The 24,913-nt window shown below is 41.1% G+C and overlaps 1 protein-coding gene across 4 annotated transcripts in view; it reads left to right on the top strand.

Annotated features, from left to right (window-relative positions):
• The window catches only part of LOC141223967 (C4b-binding protein alpha chain-like), a 154,621-nt gene that overhangs the window by 127,467 nt on the left and 2,241 nt on the right, over positions 1-24,913 (top strand). For 2 of the 4 annotated variants that reach the window (XM_073666868.1, XM_073666865.1), the window contains 3 exons: positions 6,891-6,926; positions 14,918-14,993; positions 18,181-18,258. In XM_073666868.1, coding sequence (XP_073522969.1) covers positions 6,891-6,926; positions 14,918-14,993; positions 18,181-18,258 — 190 coding nt within the window. Of the gene's footprint in view, positions 1-6,890; positions 6,927-14,917; positions 14,994-16,839; positions 16,883-18,180; positions 18,259-24,913 lie in introns of those variants that run through there. The other 2 variants (XM_073666867.1, XM_073666866.1) reach the window with 2 other exon arrangements.

Below are 24,913 nucleotides of genomic sequence, written 5' to 3'. Positions count from 1 at the left end.
CAGTATAGCATTGACAGAATGGAATAATAAGCTGCAGTAAATAAACAGATCAGTATATTATCCAAGCAATCAAAAGATCGCTTGTTTATCTTCCTTTCTGTTACTAATAAATATTCTGAATAAAAACATCAGTCTAACCCTTTAATAACACTGCCTATTTGGGGCGTTTCGATGCAACCCCATTTAACAAATCTGGCTTATGTCACTTTACGTAACAATTACTTATCCAAGTGATTTTGGTTTGTTTCATGACCCATTCTATTTTATGTTAATAGTAAGTTTAGGTTGATATGTTTTGAATTTATTGAAAAGAAACAGGAAATTTGCAAAAAATTGACCTTTTTCAAACTTTTATCCCCTTACTGACGCGGTCAGTAATAGTACATCTCACCGACCTTGACCTATTGGATTAGGTACGTACTATTACGCATGATGTTTAATGCGGTGCCTCGACCGAAGTCGCATTGATCGCATTAAATTTCCGGCCCCATCTTACCTTAGGAGGGTGTCGCCGCCCCCCCCTCCTTGCAACTACGATCAATGTGATTGGCTGTTCAATTCTGAACAACCAATCACAGCATTTCTCACTGTTTTCAGGCAATCAGATTGCCTGAAACAGTGATGTGCAGCCTAGGATCGGCGCTCCTAAGAGATGACATCGATCGCACCAATCAGATTGACCAAGTGGTGACCAGGCGGTGACCGGCCTGTGACCTGCCAGTCACCGCCCTATGACCCCGTGTAATGTCTACCCAGGCCCCAGCCGGCCCTGATAAGAGCGATCAATGTCATCATCGATCGCTCCAATTAGAGTGCATGACCAAGCGATGACCAGTCTGTGACCTGGCTGTCACCGCCCTAACGCCCCACTGTGACCGCCTTGCATCTCCTCACAGTTGGTGAGGATTTGTACAGGGCAGTCACACGTCTGATTTGCGCTGTGCCTGATCTTGTGGTGCCACAAAAGCCTCTGTGACACCACAAGACCTTCTCCTACCTGCTCCTGCTCGATCTGCTGCTCCTTCGGTAAGCTGCTGCTGCTGATCCTGCTTCTGAAAGAAGAACAGAGAAGACTTTGGTAAGTCCATCTCTGATCTTCCCTAATCCACCCCAATCCCCCCTGCCCCCATCTTTTTATACCCCTTCCCACCCCAATTCCTTCACTCCTCCCCCCTCTTTTTACCCCCCTCCCCACCCCTCCTTTCTGCCACCGAGCTCTGATCAGTACTTGATCGCTCGTGACTACATCACTAATCATCGTCAGTGCTTGCGGTATTCCAGGACTTTTTTTGTCCCTGTCCACCCCCCCTCTTAGCACCACCTCCGTTCGTGCATCCAGCTGCCTCTGCGCGTTGATCGGTGAGACAAATCACCGATCAGCACTCATGCTCGCTACTTTCCACTTTTTTTTCCACTAACTTTTTTTCTTTTGTAGAGGGCGGTTGCGCTGTCCGATTGTGCGCCGCGCTGGGCCTTTCAGTGCCACAGAAGCCTGTGACACCACAATCGCCGCACCTGCTGCTGCTACAGAAGATATGACAGAAGACAACTATCAGTGGATTTCTTGATCCCTCCTCATCCACCCCAATCCTCCTTCCCATTTCCCTTTCTGCCACCAAGTGCTGATCAGTACTTGATCGCTGATCAGTACTTGATTGCTCAACTTTTGTCAGTTTTTTTTTCTTGCTTTCTGTAGCCGCCAAGCTCTGATCTGTGACCACAGATCACTGATCCGCACTCGTGCTCACTGTTTTACACTTTCCCCCCCTCCTTTGCACCACATCCAGAAGCTGCCGAGCGTTGATCGGTGACTTAGTTCACTGATCCACACTTGTGCTCACTGTTTGCACCACCTACGGTTGTTCTTTTTTTTTTTTTTTTTATCCTTTTCTTACAGAAAAAAAAAATTTACACCAAGCACACTGACGCACACAAATTCTAAATAAAGTACTGACACACACGCATCACATAAATAAAAAAAAATGTCCCACTCATCCCAAATCCGCTATTCAGTGGAGGAGGCATACGCTTTCCTTGCCTGTGACACTGACAGCGAGGGAGAGGATCCCACCTTTCTTTATTTTTCTGACTCCTCATCGTCTTCCTCCTCTTTTTCCTCAGGTGCTGCTGAACCACCACGCAATCGCCCCAGGACAGAAGATGAACCAGTACCCTCCACTACTGACCCTGTATGGATCTCGCCCCCCGAAAATTATGAGCCACTGATTCCTGATTTCGTGGCGGAATCAGGAATCAAGTTTGACACCACCGGCCTCACAGAAATAGACTTTTTCAAAGTTTTTTTCTCTGAGGATTTTCTAAACCTCATGGTGGGCCAAACTAATTTGTATGCTCATCAATTTTTGGAACAAAACCGCTTTTCATAATTTTCTAACTGGTCTCCTGTAGATGCAGTAGAAATGATGATTTTTTGGGGCCTGGTCCCTTCAATGGGGATCCTGAAGAAGCCAGAAGTTCGGCAATACTGGAGTGTTGACGTTTTGTATAACACTCCAGTGTTCTGAATAGTCATGACCTGTTTTGAGGCCATCCGCAAGTTCTTGCATTACAACGATGCACGCGATGACCCAAACTTTAATCATCTTTTCAAAGTTTGGCCAGTCATCGAGCACTTCATCAAGTTTGCTGAAGTGTACGTGCCCCAAAGTGACATCTGCATGGATGAGTCCCTAATTCATTTTAAGGGGAGGCTTGAATTCTGTCAGTACCTGCCAGTAAGAGGGCCAGGTACGGAATCAAGCTGTAAGCTGTATAAAATGTGTGAGAGTACCTCAGGGTACACGCACAAGTTTAGAGTTTACGAAGGGAAGGACTCCCGGATTAAACCCCCTGAATGTAGCCCTGTTCTGGGAGTGAGTGGGAAAATTGTGTGGGATTTGGTGCACCCACTGCTGGATAAAGGTTATCACCTTTACCTGGATAACTTTTATACCAGCATCCTGCTCTTCAAGTCCCTCTCTGCGCAAGGAACCACAGCCTGCGGTACTGTCCACAGAAATCAGATAGGCCTCCCAAAAACGCTAATTGGGCAGATGCTCAGAAGGGGTCAGAGCAGAGCCCAATGTAGCGGCCACCTGCTGGTGGTCAAGTACAAGGACAAGAGGGCTGTCCTTCTCTTGACCACCATACATGGTGATAGCAACACCCTCAGCACTGTATGAGGTTCCTCTACACGGGTCGTTAAATCAGACTATGTGGTGGGGTACAAGAAGTACATGGGTGGAGTTGATCTCTCTGATCAAGTCCTCCAGCCATACAGTGCTTTGAGAAACGTCAAGGTGTGGTACAAAAAGCTGGCCATGCACAACGCTTTCCTTCTGTCACAATGTGCAGCCCAGACTTCTACATCGTACCTTCACTTCCAGGAGGTAGTGACCAAGGCCCTGATATTTGGCAGCAGTGACAGAGCGGGCCCCAGTACTTCCGGAACTGAAGGACCTCAAATTGTACCAGGCGAGCATTTCCCGGGAAAGGTCTCTCAAGCAGGAAAAAAAGGTAAGTCGCAAGGACGCCACTTATCAATGCGACACCTGCCCCTACAAACCTGGCTTATGCATGAAAGAATGCTTCAGAAGCTACCATATTTCCATGCACTACTAAATAAATTTCTGACGTATGACAACCTGACGAACACTACACAACTGACATAGTGTTCGTCAGGTTGTCCTACGTCAGCTTTGTAGTGTTCGTCAGGTTGTCCTACACAACTGACTTATGACACCACATTATAAGATTCACAAATCAGGTATCCGTTCCAAAAATGGGGCACTTGTTGGGCATTTCCACTGTTTAGGCACATCGGGGCTCTGAAAACGTGACATGACGCCCACAGACCATTCCATCAAAGTCTGCATTCCAAAGCGTCACTCCTTCCCTTCCGAGCCCTGACATGCGTACTCAGGAGAAATTGCACAACAGATTTTTAGGTCCACTTTCTCCTGTTACCCTTGTGAAATATTTTTTTTTAACCTTTTTGTGGAAAAAAATTTTTTATTTTTTTTTATTTTCACAAGTCGACGTTATAATTTTCTGTGAAGCACCTGGGAGTTCAAGGTGCTCACCACACATCTATATAAATTCATTGGGGGTCTAGTTTCCAAAAAGGGGGCACTTGTTGGGCATTTCCACTATTTAGGCACATCAGGGGCTCTGAGAACATGATATGATGCCCGCAGCCCATTTCATCAAAGTCTGCATTCCAAAGCTTCACTTCTTCCCTTCCGAGCCCTGCCGTGCGCCCAAACAATGGTTTTCCCTCACATATGGGGTATCATTGAACTTAGGAAAAATTGCACAACAACTTTTGGGGTCCAATTTCTACTGTTACCCTCGTGAAAATAAAAATATTGAGGCTAGAAGATCGTTTTTTGTGGAAAAAAAAATGTTATTTTTTTTCACAGCTCTACGTTATAAACTTTTGCGAAACATTTGGGGGTTCAAAGGGCTCACCGCACATCTAAATAAGTTCCTTAAGGGGTTTAGTTTCCAAAATGGGGTCACTTGTGGGGGGTTTCCACTGTTTAGGTACCTCAGGGGCTATCGCTAGGCACCTATCGAGTCTTGCGTTGAATACGTCAAAGGGTGCTCCTTACCTTCTGAGCCCTGCCGTGCACCCAAACATTGGCTTTTCCCCACGTATGGGGTATCAGTGTACTCAGGAGAAATTGCACAACAACTTTTGTGGTCCAATTTCTCCTGTTACACAAGTGAAAATGCAAAAATTGGGGTCTAAATTAAAATTTTAGTTAAAGTTAAATGTTCATTTTTTCCTTTCACGTTCGATTAATTGCTGTGAAGCACGAAAAGGGTTAATAAACTTCTTGAATGTGGTTTTAAGCACTTTGAGGGGTGCAGTTTTTAGAATGGTGTCACTTTTGGGTATTTTTGTCATATAAACCCCTCAAAGTGACTTCAAATGTGATGTGGTCCCTAAAAAAAAAAAAAAAAAAAAGTTTTGAAAATGTTGTTGTAAGGCTATGGGTCCATGATGCAGAGATGCTCCGGATTTTTCCTGAGCGTTTCTGCATCTCCCCTGGCAGAAAAAACGCATGCAGATTTTCCAAGCGATTTTAGTATCACTTGGAAAGTGCTTGTCAACTTGGTCACACTATATAAATCCATGCAACCGGCATGGATTTATATAGTGTGACCGTAAAGAATGTTTAAAAATAAAAAAATAAATCTATACTTACCTTCTGATGGCCCCCGGAGTCTTGCTTCGCTCTGTCCTGGCTTGCCGGCAGGTCGCGGTACACTGAAGGACCTGCCGACGTCAGCATCGCGGGACCCGTCACATGACTATGACGTCAGCGCAGGTCCTTCAGTCTACCGCGATCTGCCGGCATGGGAGGACGAGTGCAGCGGGGGCCGTCAGAAGGTAAATATAACATTTATTTTTTATTTTATTTTTTTTTTTCACAGGTTCTATGGTACCCGGGTCCGGAGGAAAGTCTCCTATCCTCCACGCCCGGTTAACGTCCGCACATTGGAAGGCATGGAATCCGCATCTACATATACAGTGATGAGTAATCCATGCGGTCTATGGAAGTCAATGGCGGCGAAGACGTAACACTTCCGCAAAATAATTGGTAGTGCTGCGTTTTTTTCCACAATGATAATCCGCAGCAGAAATTTCCGCAGCATGTGCACAGCACATGCGGATTATCATTGGGGAACATGGCAGACCTACCAAGCATTTTTTAAGCGTTTCTGCAGCGTTTTTGCCGCTGCGGAAACACTTAAAAAACGCATCGTGGGCACACAGCCTAAAAATGAGAAATCGCTGGTCGACTTTTAACCCTTATAACGCCCTAACGAAAAAAAAAATTGTTTCCAAAATTGTGCTGATGTGAAGTAGACATTTGGGAAATGTTATTTGTTAACTATTTTGTGTGACATATATCTCTAATTTAAGGGCATAAAAATAAAAATTTTGAAAATTAGGAAATTTTCAAAATTTTCACCAAATTTCAGATTTTTTCACAAATAAACACAAGTCATATCAAATAAATTTTACCACAATCATGAAGTACAATATGTCACGAAAAAATATTCTCAGAATCAGGGGGATCCGTTGAAGCGTTCCAGAGTAATTACCTCATAAAGTGACAGTGGTCAGAATTGTAAAAATTGGCCTTGTCATTAACATGCAAACCACCTTCGGGGGTAAAGGGGTTAATGTGTCTGCCCTGAAAATATATATTTTACATATCCCATATGTCTACTGTATGATGGCATCAGTTTTTTATATATCTTTATGTTTTGGGACATTGGATGGTTACAAGTTTAGCTGCAAGTTTTCACATTTTCAAGAAAAAAGATAATTTACTGTAAAACCTAAAATGTCCCATGGAGTCAGTTATTCTGGCGTGCACAGAGAGGCTACAGTCACCGCTCACAGCACCACTTACTGTACTGTGAGCGGCTTCTGTAAGCGCGCCCCGACACTTTGATTGACAGCTCACTGTGCACAAATGCACTGCGGAGCCGGCTGTCAATCAAAGTTCCACAGGCAAGCTTACAGACGCTGCTCACAGTACAGTAAGTGGTGCTGTGAGCTGTGATTGTAATCACTCTGTGCATGCCCCCATGGTTAAAAGCCAGCGGCTGACAGGAGGAAATAAGTTCATTTTCTTCCGTCAGCTGCATTTTCTGTAAGGCAGCCGGACAGCATTGTAATGCTATTTACTTGCAAACTAACCCTTTATCTGCAGGTAAATAGAATTTTCAGATGTGACCGATTCCCTTTAACGCAGCCACATTGCATACTTTTTAAGATTCCTATTCAGATCTTATTTCTCTTTTTTTCTTCTTCTTTCTAACATTACTATAGTTGCTTAACAAATGTTTACATTTTTGTCTCTTTTTAGCGGTTATGAAAGGTATCGGCACTGGTGCTATTGTAGGTAAGTGGTTTAGGGTTTATTTTAATAGTTTTTGTTTAATTGTGTGTTTTTACCGATTTCAGATCCATCAGATACACCTTAGCAACCCTTTATGACTTTATTTGGCTGTTTTAACGAGAGGGGTCTGCAGCAGGACTTTATCAAAAATACTAATTGATCACTTTTTCATGTACACTGCCTACTACAACACCAATAACCATTTTTTTATGTTTTTACCCAGTGTGCTGATGTTCATTTTCTTACCATATATCAAATACTGGGTACAGCCTTCTTTTCTGGTTCTATTACTATTAAATTTTCTGTGCCTCCAAAAATATAACAGTGCTCTATGTAGCCTATGAATGGGGGATATAATCACAGTAGCTGTGTGTTATACACCTAGGCCTGAGAGCATCATTAGATTATTACATAGACCTTTATTTAAGAGGGAGATTATATGTCTTATGAAATAAATACAGTTCTGTCAATCATTATACACAAAGGGACAGTTGGCGCCAGGACTGTGGATTCGTTATGCCAAACCTTGACTCCTCATTTTCTCCGACTCCCTCATACATGGCTCATGGTTAAGTGATAAATTTACTGTAGTAAAATGGTAACATCAGGCTTTTAATCACTAGTATGATACAGTAAGCTATTTAGATAGAACATAAAATTTATTTATTGGAATACAACTTTAGAACACAAAAAACTTTAATAAATTGTAAATATGCAATACACTATGCAGTAAGTGGGGAAAAAAACAGTTTTTAACAAAAACATACTGAATAACATTAGTGCAGTCTGTGATTTTGTTCTGAGAAATAGTATCGCCTCCATCAGATCCTCCTCCATAGATGACCTCAAATTTGATCTAATTATTTTAAGGCTAGAGAACAACCTCTCTACACTAACTTGGGTTGGTGGTAAAGCAGTAACCACATGGGCAACATCTCTAACAATTTCAGTGTATAAAGGAATTGTTTCGTGCACAGTCAGTTTTGATGAACGATTGAACTCTTCGACTTCTTTGAGAGCAAGTGAAAAATTTTGCTGAAATATGGTCAATCTGTTTGCTATGGAAGTGGAATATTTTTATCCGGGGACACACTTTGCCTGCTGCATGCCGTCCAAATACTCTTCAAAATTAAACTCCTCATCTGATGAGGCTGAAGATATGCTAGCAGTAGCACTGGTCGGACCCAAGTCCTCTTGCTCTTGGCCAGCCTGTAGACCACTCATCCTAACTGCTACCTCAATCAGAGCTTCTTTTCCTTTAGTAAGCTGTTGATCATCCAGCAATATATGATGACTCGGGTCCACATAAACAGCTGCCAGATGAATTTTATTTTCTAATATCAGTGTCTCCCTCCGTTTCATTGAAGCAGCAATGCAATCTGCAATTAAACCTCCTCTTTGGGACCAGCAAAACAGCAAATTCTTCCACTCCTGTATGAAAATGCCAGGAGTTAAATCCTCAGCTTGGAAATTTTAGTCACTGTAAATGGGGGATGAAGCAATTCCTTCAATTCAGCCACCTGTGTCCATTGACCTTCATTTAGTGTTACCTGAGGGTTCACCATATCTATAAGAAAAGGATTCAGCTCAAGCAATCGCTCAATCATTAAATAGGTGCTGCCCCACCGAGTGGCTTGATCTATAATTGCCCCTTTTCTCTTCAAGAGGGAATCAATTTTAGGGGCTCTGGCAGCAATAACCAATTTCCTCACTTTGCTAATCAGAGTTGCAGCATATCCCTCTTGCAGACTATCTCTTATTGGCAGCTGCAGCGTGTGCAGAACACAGCGCATGTGATGAATATGAGAGATTTTGAAGCAGCTTCAACAAGATCATCTAATTGTAAAGTATAATTTTGCTACTCTTCTGTAATGATCTGTTTGTTCCTCAGTTACACGAACAGGATTGTGGCCTTCCACCTCAGGCCATGTTCACACGTTCAGTACTTGGTCAGTATTTACCATCAGTATTTGTAAGCCAAAACCAGGATTGGGTGATGAATATAGGAGTGGTGACGTGTTTCTATTATACTTTTCCTCTGATTGTTCCTCTCCTGGTTTTGGCTTACAAATACTGATGGAAAATACTGACCAAATACTGAACGTGTGAATGTGGCCTCAAACATATTGAATCTGAAATTTTCTTCTAGCTGCTGTTCACCTTCATTATTCTCATTCATCAGTGTAATTGTACTTAGCATGTTTGAAGCATGGTCTGTTACAATAGCAAGAAACTGTTCTTTTTTGAGTTCATATTCTTGCAGAACTTTTTCCACTAAGGCCTGGAGAAACTGCCTGCTGTGATGAGCTTTAGTATCTTTTACTGCCAGTGGCTTGGTAACAATGTTTTTGTTGCCACAAACAAATCGATTGTTGATAGAAAAATAGTTCACTTTGTGACATGTGCAGACATCCATTTTAAAGAAATATGAAGCGTCTCTTGAGTCTTTTTTAAGATCTTCCTTTTGGTTAAGGGCTTCTTCAATCACTAATTTGTTAATACTTTCTCTTTCCAGAGAAACACCAAGTTTTGCGGGCCATTTCTCCATTAAGAGCTGTAAAAGCTGGTCATGCAAATAATAATGGTACCACCATCCTTCACAACAAGCTCTATGAGCTGTCTTTTAAACATATCTGCTGTCATTGTTACAGTAACTTTGTCACTTACAAAATATCTTGTAACTGATGTTTGAGTTTGAGGCGCCCTTTCCTCCTCCTTTCCTTGGCGGGAAGTGCTGGGCTCTGGTTTCTTGGTGTCGCTGTGATCTTTCTCAGTCACAGCTTTGAAAACTTCTGGGTGTGAGGCTTGTAAACCGCTTGGTAATCCGTCCCCAATGACAATCCGCAAGTTCAATGCCCATGCTGCGGATTTTTCCACAGCGTTTTTGATGTGCAGAAAAATCCGCAGCATGTCCATTCATTTACGCATGCGGAATTGCCTTCTCAATGCATTAAAAAACGCAAGGCAATTCCGCATGTTCGAAACGCGCAAAAAACACGTGTCAAATTCCGCACGCATTTTTCCGGGCAAGGACATGCAGAAATGAAGCGGAAATTTTCTGCTTCATTTCTGCATAGTGGGCACATAGCCTAAGCGTTATAAATATCTCTTTAGATTGGAAGGAGCATTTTTATCGCTGCCTGAATATGCACTGATTTTGACATCACAGCATTTGTTTTCATCTGGGTCACTTGTAATACACTGATATGCAAAATATTTTTATTTTGAGTTGCTGTGAAATTCTGAAATACAGCTCCCTTAATAGGAGCTTCTTAGATATTTTGTAATCATATAAATTTGCCCTCAAAATAAATTTGCCCTGTAAAAACATAAGGTATATTGTAATTCCTGCAAGAATAGGGAATCATGTATAATTTTGGCTAGAAATAAAACAAACTTTGCATAAATCAATCGTACAGATGACGACAAATAAAAAGTTTGTAATATATGTTTATTAGATAGCTTTACTCTGAGCTTTCCATCTCAGGCTTTTCTCAGGGTACAACTCACTGAATGTTTCACATCCTAATGCTTCACAGTTAGTGATGAGCAAGCATACTCGAGATTTATGAGCGTGCTCGGGTGTTTTCCCAGCATCTTCAGCGTGCTCGAATGTTGCATGATTTGCGACTGTTTGACAGCTTTAATACATGTGAGGAATACCTGTTTGTTAGGCATTCCTCACATGTATTAAAGATGTCAAATTGTCGCAAATCATGCACACACAGTGACTCTAACATAACATACATAAATACTCGGCGAGCACCTGAGCATGCTCGCTCATCACTATTCACAGTCTATGAAGAGGTAAGGAGGGAGGGAGCAAGTTTGTGCTGAATCAATCTCCAGAAAGAAACTGAAATTAGGTTGGTAGGTTGCTAACTGCCTATCTGTTCTACCCGGCCCCAGCTCAGAGCGGTCACAGACTACTCCTGCCTGCGATTCTGCTGCTTTACGTCAACAGAGCAGCTCTTCATCTTCCTGGCTGCTGTGTCGACTGGGGCGTCACTGTCGATGTCATGCAGGGAAACGCTGCTGTCAGTTTGCATCGAAAGTATCTCCCCGTCAAGATAGCAGAGCGGAAGAGAGGCAGCTGCTCTGTTGATAGGACCTCAGCAGAAGCCATGGACATAGATCTCCTTTTATCAGACAGACATTTATACATGAAACAATGTTTCTCATGAAATGATGATTAACCTTTTAATGGTTTGCTTTACTCCTTTTTATGGTGGTCATCAAGGGACTTTATTCCTCAGTTCCTCGGTACCATAAAAAGGTGGCATTAAGGAATAAGTAAATGGCCCTTCCCCCCTCGACAAATGAAGATGTAGTGGATGTCGGCTGTATACTATAGCTGACACACTTCTGCATCGTACACAATCAGTGTTGGCACAAATCGTAATGATTTAACCCAATAGATGCCACTGCCAATCATGGGATTTTAGGGTTAATAAAGGGAGAGGGCTCTCTCTGTAACCTCACTAGCACTCTGCGTGCTCTAAGTAGTTACCATGGCAACCTATGGCCTACACAGTGGTCTATTAGACCCTGCATATGTAATAGAGCCTAAGGCCACGGCCCCACTATCAGTATTTGGTCAGTATTTGGTCAGTATTTTTTCTCAGGAGTCGGAGCCAAAACCAAGTGAGAAACAATCAAAGAAAAGGAATAATAGAAACGTCACCAATTCTGCATTTATCACCCACTCCGGGTTTTGGCTCCCACTCCTGAGAAAAAATACTGACCGAATACTGATAGTGGGGCCGTGGCCTTAGGCTCTATTACATATGCAGGGTCTAATAGGCCACTGTGTGGGCCGTGACATAATAGGCTAAATGTCAGTGTAAAACTGACAGATCTCTTGCACTGCAATACAGAAGTATTTTAGTTAATGACACCAGTGATGAAAAACATTGAAAGTACTGATCCCGTAGTGGGACTTAGTTTAAAAAAACATTTGTAAAAAACAAAACAAAACACAAGTTCAAAAATATCACAGTAAACTGTTTCACAACTGAAAAGACAAACTGCACTTGGTTTGGTATTGCTGCATCTGGAACGACCCGAACTATAAATCTGTCATATACTATTTCTCCTGTTCAATGAACTCTGTAATAAAAAATAATCTAAAAAATGCCAAAAATGTAGCTTTTCATTGATATGAAACACCAAAAAAGGATAATAAATAATAATTTAAGTTGTATGTAAAAAAATAAATAAATAACTCTCAAAGAGTATGACTACGCATAAACATATAGTTTCTTGTAAAATATTATTAGTGTGAAAAAAGTAGCAAGCATAAAAAACTTATATAAATGTGGCATTACTGTAAGGCCCTGGAAAAGTGACATGTTTCTCCACCTCAGAACCCAGAAGCTAATAGTTAGTTGTGCTGAAAATCTCCAAGACTCTTTAGTACACTGGTGGAGAACCTATGGCACTTGTGCCAGAGTGGGCACGCATGCCATCTCCTCAGCACTGCCATCGCGGCCACTCTCCTCAGCCCGCGTGCCATCCCCGTCATCACTAGCGTCGCGGCCACTCTCCTCTGCCCTCCCGTCAGGCCGCGCGCCCTCCCATCAGGCCACGCATATGCTGAGCAGGTAAGGGTGGTGATGACGGGGATGGCGTGCGGGCTGAGGAGAGTGACTGCTGCAGTGCTGAGGAGATGGTGCGCTTACCCACAGGTAGGACTGTGATATATGAAGAGACTAGATGGGGCCATTATACAGTATGGAGCATCATGTGGGGCCATTATACAGTATGGAGCGCCATGTGGGTCCATTATACAGTATGGAGCACCATGTGGGGACATTATACAGTATGGCGCGCTGTGGGGGATGTTATGCAGTGTGGTGCGCCATGTTGGGCTTTTATACATTGTGGCGCGCCGTGTGGGGCCGTTATACAGTGTGACGCACCGTGTGTGACCATTATGCAGTTTGGCGCATCGTGTGGGGCCGTTGGGCGGTATGGCGCACCGTGTGGGGCCGTAAGGCGTGTGGCGTGTCGTGTGGGGCCGCTGGGAAGCTTGGCGCGCCGTGTGGGACCGCTAGGCAGCTTTGGGCTACGAGCGCCGTGTGGGGCCGCTAGGCAGTGTGTCACGCCCTGTGGGGCCATTAGGCAGTGTGGTGCGCCGCGTGGAGCCATTAGGCAGTGTGGCGCACCCTGTGGGGCCGCTAGGCAGTGTGGCGCACCGTGTGGGACCACTAGGCAGTGTGGCTCGCCGTGTGGGGCCATTAGACTGTGTATGTAGCGCTCTTTGGGGCCCATTACACTGTATGGAGCGCCGTGTGGGGTCCATTACACTGTATGGAGCGCTGTGTGGGGCCCATTTCACTGTATGGAGCACCGTGTGGGGCCCATTACACTGTATGGAGTGCCGGGTGGGGCCCATTACACTGTATGGATCGCCGTGTGGGGCTCATTACACTGTATGGAGGGCTGTGTGGGGACTACAGTTGGATAATCATACTGTGATGGGGTAACCATTCTTTGTTGGGGGAATTGAGGGAGGGGGTTAAAGTAGGGTCATCATACTGTGCGTTTGGGGGACTTCACTGTGGGGTCTGGTAGATCTGCTTGCTCTGCTGTACACGGAGGTAGACACGGAACCTGTCTCTTTTAAGTTTCGGATTTGTTTATTAAAAACGGCATAAATTAATATAGAGTTAATAAAGTAAACACGGCCCTTCCAGCATAACAGCAAATAAGAAAAAAAAAGATATGGCAGAGTCCTTACATCGGCCAGGGCCCAACCACTCAGGGTTAACCACACACGGTTTAGGTTTAGCACATAGATGCAAGCTCCTCTCTACAGCTAGCCTCTCCAGATGCTGAACACCACATATCTCAACAGGCTGGCTATTTATATCCCAGACCACACCCTGGGGTGGAGATATGGTGAACAGCCTCCCACCTACCCTACTGATGTTCACATAAAACCTAGCCCATTAAAAATGGCTTATTAACCCTCTCAGCACATAACATGCTGGAGAAAACTTCCAGGTTTCACATCACTGAAGCTAATAGCCTCAGTGAAACATATGTCCCCTCCAGCACTCTGTAAGTGATTTTGTCACAGGGAGTATCATACTGTGTTTGGGGGCCCATTTGTATTCAAGGTTTTTTATCCTTTGTTATTACATATTTAAATTAGGCCATTGAACCATATGTTTTTTACTGCTCTTACATAACATATTATATTATTCCAATATAATTACAAAAGTTAATCATTTTATTTGATAAGGAAAAACTTCCTCAATTGTAGACATTTTTTTTAACAAATATTAAGATTGACCCTCGACTTTGTGCAAGGTTTTAACTTTGGTCCTCTGTGTATTTGAGTTTGACATCCTTGTCTTAAAGGGTTATTCTCATCATGATAAAGGGTTACAATTGCGTTGTAAAAACAAACAATTTTTCAACTTTTCTTTTAACTAAAAATCCTCTCCATTCTCAATAACAGACCTGCTCTGCAATTGGTGGCTAGTATCTTAGTCTTGGAGACTAGTGCAGTGCTTACAAGCTCTCTGCTGTAGATTCTATAGCGTGCTAATGTATGAGTTGTTTTTCTACCAAAAACCTCAGTATTCAGGTTAAATTGCCGTGTTGGCACTTTGCGATAAATAAGTGGGTTTTGAATTGCAGTTTGGGCACTCGGTCTCTAAAAGGTTTGCCATCACTGTTCTAGTTTATTACTCCCATGCTACCCAGTTCTTTGGGTATGTTGCACATCTAGCTTGTTTGCTGTGCACCTTACAGTAATCGTATCAGACTGACCTCCTTATTGAACAGGAACCATCTCTTGATTCTCCTCTTCTTCCAGGTAAGATGTTTTGTTCAGTGACCATGACTTTGTAAAAAAATGTTTACACCTCTGGGCTGAAACTTCAAAGAATAACTGCTGCCCTGCTATAAAATATAAGCCTATATGATCATTTAATATTTTATATCTAGTTGCTATCAGTAACATTTTTTTTCTTTTTTCTTAGGAATTGTTATAGGTTGTCTTGCTGTTGTAATCCTTGTTATAGTGTGTTGTTGCTGTTGTTTAAAGAATAAATCTGGGTAAGGATTGTTCTTCAATTGTATGATCATTTTTGTCATCAGAAGCTAAAAACCGTATGTCCTTTTTATCTGTTTTATTTCCTTACACAATCTTTTTCTTGCTTTATGGGTTAATTTTATAGATGTACAGATATACATATTTTTTACTAAGATAGTTAATATGAAAGTGGTACCACTGTTTTGCCGTGTTTGTCCCCTATGAAAGGATTTCCCAACCTTCCTTACCTTGAGGGCCACATTCAGGTCTGAGACCAGGTCTTGAGCCACATCCAGAGCCCTCCCCTCACCCAGAGTAGTGACATCCAGCTACCGCATCCCCCATAGTAGTGACCCCAAGAGCCCCCATTATCTGTATTAATACAACCAGAAATTCTCCACAGGTATAACACTGAGGAAGTATACTTGCATCCAGGAGTACGCACCTTATCCCACTGATGCACTGCTGAGCTGGCTGTCAGTCAGTGCCGGCCCATGCTTACAGTCACCACTCTCAGTCCTGTGCGCATGATAATATATAATATCCTGAGACTAGATCAGGACATTTCTCTAGTCTTACCTGAATGAGGACAGGATGAATTTTATAATTGAAATATTCTTCACCTGTGAGCCACACTGCCTCATACACAGCCTGTCTTCATTCAAGATGAGACTTAAGAAGGGGGTCAGTCTGTGCCAAAACATTGGTTTGTTAAATATGCGAATATCAATAGTGGGTCTATTATGTACTTTAGATGAAGTCATTGCATCTCTCTCACCCACGTGATTGCTAATAATTATAGTCAATGCATCATTATGCGGAGTTCTTATATTTATTGTGCTAATATAGATATTTTAATTGTTGTAAAATATACGTTATTTTGCCTTATTCTGAAGACTGCAAAACAGTGGTATTAACCTTTGGAGGCTCAGCCTTACATTGGTGAATGTATGAAATATAATCTCCAGCGCATATAAGCAATGTTGGGCTGTGTTCTCACCTGATTGGAGGTTTTGACACATGTCTGACCAAAAATGCCAGACAAAATAGCTTGGCATGCTGTTTTTTTTTTTTTGCTGTTTTTTTCCAATAAAATACTAGGACCTATGACTGGCATCCATTCAGACCTCCTGCTGGTGTCTGTCAAGTATCGGTCTAGCACTGTTATTGTAGTATTGCTCCAAAAATATGGAGGAAAAAAACAGGGCAGAAGTGAACAGAGCCTTATGTGTTATAATATTGTGTGCTGACTTTTGTTCACACCAGGTTCAGTATATATGTTAAACATGTTCCTATTATTGGTCTAAGGCCACGGCCCCACTATCAGTATTTGGTCAGTATTTGGTCAGTATTTTTTCCCAGCAGTGGGAGCCAAATCCAGGTGAGGAACAATCAGAGAAAAGGTATAATAGAAACAAGTCACCAATTCTGCATTTATCACCCACTCCTGGTTTTGGCTCCCACTCCTGAGAAAAAATACTGACCGAATACTAACCAAATACTGATAGTGGGGTCGTGACGTAACAGTCTAAAGAGTGCCTCTTCAGTATATGCTCAACCACACTCCCCAAACACCACCACCTCCTCCAAAAAAGTGTAATATTATATTGTGCATTGTTTTTTTTACAATGGAAGCCAATGTGTGACTTGTACATCTGTATGCCATGTAGATGTATACATACATCAGGGCTATACATTTGAGATCTACACGGGGAGGATGTTTATCATTTAATATTGAACACCAGCTTTCCTTTAGTAACAGTTCTGAAGAAAGCAGCCCTTTTTATCTTTTTATAGACCTTAGTTGTGTCGTGTAGTGCATGTCTCATTTTCACCTAATACTTCTACAATGATTTATTTTTGTCCTAGTTTGGGCTCCAGAAAAGCAATTTCATAGTTGATGAATCCAGATCACTGGGATATAATTTTATGGCAACTGGTGACTTTCTAATATTTAGCATGTTCTGAAATGTCTCTCTGTTAATGTTTTTTTTCCTGTTAGAGACTGGGCCATGTTTTCTGCTGTACTGCTTACAGATTCTTCTGCTAGGGTTATATGATTTGTGGAACAAGAAACGATGCATTTTAAGCATCCAAAAGTCCATACTACTGTATTTCAAATACGGAGAGGTTTTCCGCAGTAAAAAAGTATTTTTTTTCTCATGTGCCATTAAGTTTGTTTTTAAAAAGGGTATGGCATGAAAATATTGCAATTAAAATGGTAATCCAGCTCCGCACACTTCTGTATCAGGTGGTGAGCGCGGTCTATGATGTCACATGTACACATAACTGCCAGGTTTCATGTATCGAACACCTGTCCTGTCCTGGTAAATTGGCCTGCGAAGCAATACCTGCCACTCGTACACGCTACCCAACAAATATCTATGAAAGTGATAGACATCTATAGGCAAGTGACAGGTGTGAACTGGACTGGTATGCGAGCCGACGTGTCTGTAGGAGTGACTTCACTGGCCCTGCTTTCCTCCTGATATTGAAGCTAGCAGAGCCTAAAGGGGAAAAGCCAAAAAATACATTTGAAAAGATGTATTGGCTAAACATGCAGTGCTTAATGTTATAAGAATATATGCGGATTTTTTTTTTTTGTAAATGTATGTGAGTGAAAAAAATCTCCCAATATTATAGCAGCCGTTAATCACCTATACGAACCTGGATGCTTCACAATAGTTGCATTGTGGTTTTGTGTGAAGCAAATGCTAACTACAGCAGTAAATATGACTCAGGCTAATTGATTTCATTCTGAGTTTGGTTCTCAGTTTAATAATCAGCAATGAGAGTTTGTACGAAATCGTTCCTTTTGAATTTTTAAGGAGTTTTCTTGTTTTGCTTTCTTAAGGCTTCCGGTAACATAGTTTTAACTCTGAAGATGTAAAACTGACAATACGTTCTAGATTACACTGAGTTTAAATCCTAATAGATTTTTGTTTGACTTTTTACAATATTCTTTATTTTTTTGCCTTATATTATAATATTAGTTTGTACTAATCCATGCAAAGGATTACGAAAAAAACTGGATCTGTGCAGTATATCTAGTGCTTTAAGGTTTGGCTGAAGTCTGCATTTATTACACTTTTTTTGCATGGTTTAGCTTGGTATTTAAGTTATGTTATTAAAAAACTCCTTAAAAAGTTATATACCGTGATTTTTTTCTTTAGTCTTGAGCAATATTAGCATTCTTTCTTCTTTATCCAGTGTATATGATTGTGAAAACAAAAATGACAAGTTCAAGCCGATTGAGCAGGAGCTCATTGAATCAAATAATGCAAAAAGGTATCTCTACTCTTACCGATGTACCACTAAATGGTTTTTCTGGACTAAAGCATTAAAGTTCTTAAAAGGAATCTGTCAAGCAAGATTTCACCCCACAAACTATCTATAGAGGGTGAAATAAGTATTGAACACTTCACGAATTTTCTAAGTAAATATATTTCTAAAGGTGCTATTGAAATGAAATTCTCCCCAGATGTCAATAACAACCACACAGGCAAAGAAATCAAACAATAGATGTCCATAAATTAAGTTATGTGTAATAATGAGAAATGACGCAGGGAAACGCATAAAGGAAGGTGCAAAAAGCCATTGAAAGTCATGACACCAGCTGAAATCTATCAATTAGACAGCAATCCTGCCACTTAGTGAAAAATAATATCAGCTGGCTCAACTGATGGCCTATAAAAAGGTGTCTCATTATCATGGGGCCACATAAGAAACAACTCATGATGGTTAAAACCAGTGAGGTGTCTCAAGGCCTTTGTAATCTTATTGTTGCAAAACATACTGTTGACATTGGTTACAAAAGAATTTCTAAACTACTGAAGGTTCCAGTGAGCACTTTTGAGGCGATAATCTGGAATTGGAAAGAAAATCATTTTACTATTAACCGGCCGCGACCAGGTGCTCCTCGCAAGATTTCAGACTCAGGCGTGAAAAGAATTATCGGAAAAGTTGTCCAAGAGCCAAGGACCACATATGGAGAGCTACAGAAAGAAATGGAATCAGCAGATACAATTGTTTCAACGAAAACAATAAGTAATGCACTCAACCTCCTGGTCTGTGTGCACGCTCACCACGCAAGAATCCAGTGCTGAATAAAAAGCATATTCAAGCGCGTTTAAAGTTTGCTCATCAACATTTAGTCAAGCCTGTGAAATACTAGGATAATATAGTTTGGTCAGATGATACTAAAATTGAACCCTTTGGATGTAATAATACACACCATGTTTGGAGGCCAAAAGACACTGCATATTACCCCAAAAACACCATATCAACAGTGAAGTTTGGAGGTGGGAGTATCTTGGTGTTAAGCTGTTTTTCAGCATACTGCACTGGCAAACTTAATATAATTTGACGGCAGCATGAATAGACAAATGTGCTGAGACATTCTTGAAGAAAATAGGCTGCTATATATTAGGTGGACATTTTAGCAAGACAATGATCCCAAACACACAGCCAGGGAAACTCTCAGTTGGTGTCAGAGAAAGAAAATAAAGCTGCTAGAATGACCCAACCAATCACCTGACCTGAATCCAATTGAAAACTTATAGAAGGAACTAAAGATCAGAATTCATAGGAGCCCATGGAACTTTCATGATTTGACGAGTGTTTGTGTCGAAGAATGGGCCAAAATTACAGCTGAGCAATACATGCTATATTCTCCATATAGGAGGCGTCATCAAGATGTAAGAAAGGCTTTTGTACGAAGTATTAATTAAATTTCAGTAAGGATTTTCAATACTTTTTCCCTGTGTCATTTCTCATTTTTATACATAACTTAATTTATGGACACCTATGGTTTGATTTCTTTGCATTTGTGGATTGGGGATGGTTTGTTACCGACATTTGGTGAGAATTTTCACGTCAAAAGCACCTTTAGAAATATATTTACTTAGAAAATTGTTGACATGTTCAATACTGATTTCCCCCCTGTATATGCACATGTACAGTACAGACGAAAAGTTTGGACACACCTTCTCATTTAAAGATTTTTCTGTATTTTCATGACTTTGAAAATTGTACATTCACACTGAAGGCATCAAAACTATGAATTAACACATGTGGAATTATATACTTAACAAAAAAGTGTGAAACAACTGAAAATATGTCTTATATTCTAGGTTCTTCAAAGTAGCCACCTTTTGCTTTGATGACTGCTTTGCACACTCTTGGCATTCTCTTGATGAGCTTCAAGAGGTAGTCACCGGAAATGGCCTTCACTTCACAGGTGTGCCCTGTCAGGTTTAATAAGTAGGATTTCTTGATGGGGACCATCAGTTTTGTTGTGCAGAAGTCAGGTGGATACACAGTTGATAGTCCTACTGAATAGACTGTTAGAATTTGTATTATGGCAAGAAAAAAGCAGCTAAGTAAAGAAAAACGAGTGGCCATCATTACTTTAAGAAATGAAGGTCGGTCAGTCAGTCCGAAAAATTGGGAAAACTTTGAAAGTGTCCCCAAGTGCAGTTCCAAAAACCATCAAGCGCTACAAAGAAACTGGCTGACATGAGGACCGCCCCAGGAAAGGAAGACCAAGAGTCACCTCTGCTTCTGAGGATAAGTTTATCCGAGTCACCAGCCTCAGAAATCACAGGTTAACAGCAGCTCAGATTAGAGACCAGGTCAATGCCACACAGAGTTCTAGCAGCAGACACATCTCTTAGAGGAGACTTTGTGCAGCAGGCCTTCATGGTAAAATAGCTGCTAGGAAACCACTGCTAAGGACAGGCCACAAGCAGAAGAGACTTGTTTGGGCTAAAGAACACAAGGAATGGACATTAGACCAGTGGAAATCTGTGCTTTGGTCTGATTAGTCCAAATTTGAGATCTTTGGTTCCAACCACCGTGTCTTTGTGCGATGCAGAAAAGGTGAACGGATGGACTCTACATGCCTGGTTCCCACTGTGAAGCATGGAGGAGGAGGTGTGATGGTGTGGGGGTGCTTTGCTGGTGACACTGTTGGGGATTTATTCAAAATTGAAGGCATACTGAACCAGCATGGCTACCACAGCATCTTGCAGCAGCATGCTATTCCATCCGGTTTGCGTTTAGTTGGACCATCATTTATTTTTCAACAGGACAATAACCCCAAACACACCTCCAGGCTGTGTAAGGGCTATTTGACCAAGAATGAGAGTGATGGGGTGCTACGCCAGATGACCTGGCCTCCACAGTCACCAGACCTGAACCCAATCGAGATGGTTTGGGGTGAGCTGGACCGCAGAGTGAAGGCAAAAGGGCCAACAAGTGCTAAGCATCTCTGGGAACTCCTTCAAGATTGTTGAACGACCATTTCCGGTGACTACCTCTTGAAGCTCATCAAGAGAATGCCAAGAGTGTGCAAAGCAGTCATCAAAGCAAAAGGTGCCTACTTTGAAGAACCTAGAATATAAGACATATTTTCAGTTGTTTCACACTTTTTTGTTAAGTATATAATTCCACATGTGTTAATTCATAGTTTTGATGCCTTCAGTGTGAATGTACAATTTTCATAGTCATGAAAATACAGAAAAATCTTTAAATGAGAAGGTGTGTCCAAACTTTTGGTCTGTACTGTAGGTCTTTCAAAGACAAATCCAGCAATACCTTTTTCCTAGCTAGTCTGTTCCTCCTTTACTGAAAAATCAGCTTATGACTGGAATATGCAAATGAAGCTGAGGAGCTTCATGTTTTGGAAGCTCTTCTCAAGCCTTTGTCACACTAGCTCTATTCTTTGCCAAGTTCCGCTGCTTACTGCTTGACTGCTAGCTCCTGTGCTGTGTACAAGCAAAAGAGCTGTTTGTCAAGCAGGAGGTGGTGGCAATGGCACTGGGCGAGGATTACAGCTGGAGTAACCAAGGCTTTGAAACAGCCTCCACACTCCCAAAGCACTTCAGCCTCATTTGCATATCCCATTCAAAAACTGATTTTTCAGTAATAGAGAAACAGACTGGTTTGGTAAAGGTATTGCTGGATTTGTCTTTGAAACAGCTACATGTGCTTATTAACAGTAATAGGGGGTGAAATCCTGTTGACAGTCATTTCACATCAGTATTGGTTCAATATTTTGCATTAGTAGTTATAAGCCAAACTCAGGAGTGGAACCTACAGAGAGAAAAGCTATAGTTGAAAGATTGAGCTGTTCTGTGTTTTGAAGCTATATCATTGTGCAAATTGTGGAGATCTTGTAAGGGCTTGGGAGAGTTATATATGACCATTATTTAGAATTTGGTATAACCCAACAAGAACCCTCACTAACAAGTACTAAAACATGTCTCCCCAACATGTTTCACGGCAGATGAAACATCTGACTAGTCCCATCCCCTTAAGCATGTTGGAGGGACATGTGCTTCAGTAAAAACTGTCTTATCTGCCTTATAGTGGTGACACCCCGCGGTGTGACTAAGTGATATTTTGGCAGTCTCCTCTACACTATATTAGAATCGTTTAGGCAATATAGGGACAGAATGTTTCATGTTATTACTAGGGTTGAGCGAGTATGTTCTGTCCGAGTATGCTCGGGCCGAGCTCCGAGTATTTATAGCTGCTCGGTGATATGGTTGAATCGCTCCCGTGTGCATGATTTGCGACTGTTTGACAGTTTTATTACATGTGAGGATTGTCTATTTCTTACACATTCCTCACATGTAATAAAGCTGCCAAACAGTCGCAAATCATGCACACGGGAGCAATTCAACCATATCACCGAGCAGCTGTAAATACTCGGAGCTCGGCCCGAGCATACTCGCCAAAAGGGTTAATAGAACATACTCGCTCAACACTAGTTATTACCCCACTATTTTAATTCATAATAAAAGATACGTTTTAGAATTTGTTAGTGAGGGTTCTTGTTGGGTTCTACCAAATTGTAAATAACTGTTATATATAACCCTCCCAAGCTCTTACAAGATTTCCACAATTTGCACATTGATATAGCTTGTATATAAATTGTAAAGAAGTGTTTTGAAGCTACTTTCATTTTTTTTGTTTGTTTGCTTACAAATGCTGATGAAATATTGACCAAAAATACTTGAATGTGAAAACGGCCTCAAATACAGGGGTTAGCCCTCCTTTTAATCACACACACTGATAGTCTTAATTTTTTTAGCACGGAAAAACCTAAGGACTTCAATCTCTTTTCAATCTCTTTGGCAGTGTCCTTGTCTCACTGTACTGCTTGCCCTCTTGTGTTGCATACTAACAATAAATAAATGCAAAATAAACAGCGTAAAATGGTATACTATAAATCGTGGGGTAGTTTACCTTTTTAGGGATAGAAAAATGTTATCATATGACAATAAATATTCTACTCATAACTGTAGCAGCTTGTAATAATTTTCTTCCAACTTCACCTACAGAATAAATATATCAACACTAACTCATGTATCCCCCAAAATGGCTCATAAAAGAATATCAAACAAGAAATTGATTCCCTTATTTTTCAATGCCAAGATGACCTTAAATCAGTTTTCCCACAATAAAAGTTTATCCATAAGTCAACATTGAGACCCCGATCGATCCCGACACCAGGTCTCTGCAAGCCCTGTTTGAATGTTCAGATGGGGCTCGGCAGAAGCCCATTCTCAAGATCGCGGTCAGACCCTAATGCTCAATAAGTTATCACTCGTCCTAAGAATAGGTAGTAACTTACTATCTTATTGAAAACCTTTTAAAAATGATCTTTCAAAAACACAAGCTCAGAAGCAAACAATTTTTTTTTAAGTTTACACTTCATTTGCTGAAATTATTTTTTTTTATATGTTGTAACTTGTAAACAACAGGATAAAGAAGAAATTGCTTATACTTGGTGGTGGGCTTTCCATAGTTGAATTATATTGAGGTTTTCCATTTGATCTTAATATTAGAAAAAAATAAATTGTTAAAAGAATTTGAGAAAATTGATTGAGTGCAGCTAAGCCTTTCATTTTTGTTTAGCCCAGTGCCTGGTTTGAGCTGAACCTTTGAGTCATGCGAGTCAGACTGGTTACTATAGAAAGACTGGCACTGACTAATTTCCTTAGTCTACTTCCGTGGTCCCCAACATGTGCTTCTTCAGCTGCTACAGAATCCAAGCCTTCCTTGGAGGAGTTTAGTTTTGCAGCAGCCTGAGATACACAGGAAAAAGGTGACTGCTGTAATCAGGAAGACTGTTGTGATGCAGCTTTTCCTGATGAGCACTCTACTTCAGATTACTTGGGTCAATAATGAGGCGGCTTGGCTGGACTTAAACCACATTTCTATCTTTTACTGCCTCCTTAGCTTTACAGTTAAAATAATGGCACTCTAATGAAATAATGCTGCAGTTTAAAGAGTAACCGTTGTTTTCATTTTTATCATATCAATAGTAAACTGGAAAATAAGAAACTTTGTAATATATATCGTATCAGAGAAGTTTGTTTCTTTGATCCCCTGGATTGATTTTTCAATCTAAGTTCAAGGGTAAACTGTAAAATCTGTGTTCAGTGAAGACATAAAAACATATTTTTCCATTTCTGAGATAGATGACAATTGCTGCTCAAAGTTTTATGAAGAGGAGAGGAGCTACAGACAGACACAGATATTCTGCTGCAAGTTCTCCTGAAACGATTGTTACAGTTTAAATCTATAGTAAAAATAAAACCAGTGTCTTTTCAGGAGAACTTGCAGTAGAATGTGCCTGCCTATAACTCCTCCCTTTTCCCATCCCCTCCATAGCTGCCATCTCCTATCTCAGTATAGTGAAAATCTTTCTTCACCGAATACAGATTTTATCCATGAATTGAGAGTGAAAGCTCAAACCAGGAGGAGAAAGAAGCAGATTTCTCTGATAAGTTAGGTTACAAACATGCTTATTTTCTTGTGTTCTATGGATTTATGAAATAATTAAAATGACTGTTACTTTTCACGTCTAGGAAATTAAATATAATTTTGTTGATCAGTATAACATCCACCCTTGTCTGCATGATCAGACAAC

Source organism: Phyllobates terribilis, unplaced genomic scaffold, assembly GCF_046119375.1.
Source record: "Phyllobates terribilis strain yellow unplaced genomic scaffold, ASM4611937v1 Scaffold_2__4_contigs__length_985480577, whole genome shotgun sequence".
Taxonomy (NCBI): Eukaryota; Metazoa; Chordata; class Amphibia; order Anura; family Dendrobatidae; genus Phyllobates; species Phyllobates terribilis.
This window is presented reverse-complemented; position numbering and strand designations above follow the sequence as displayed.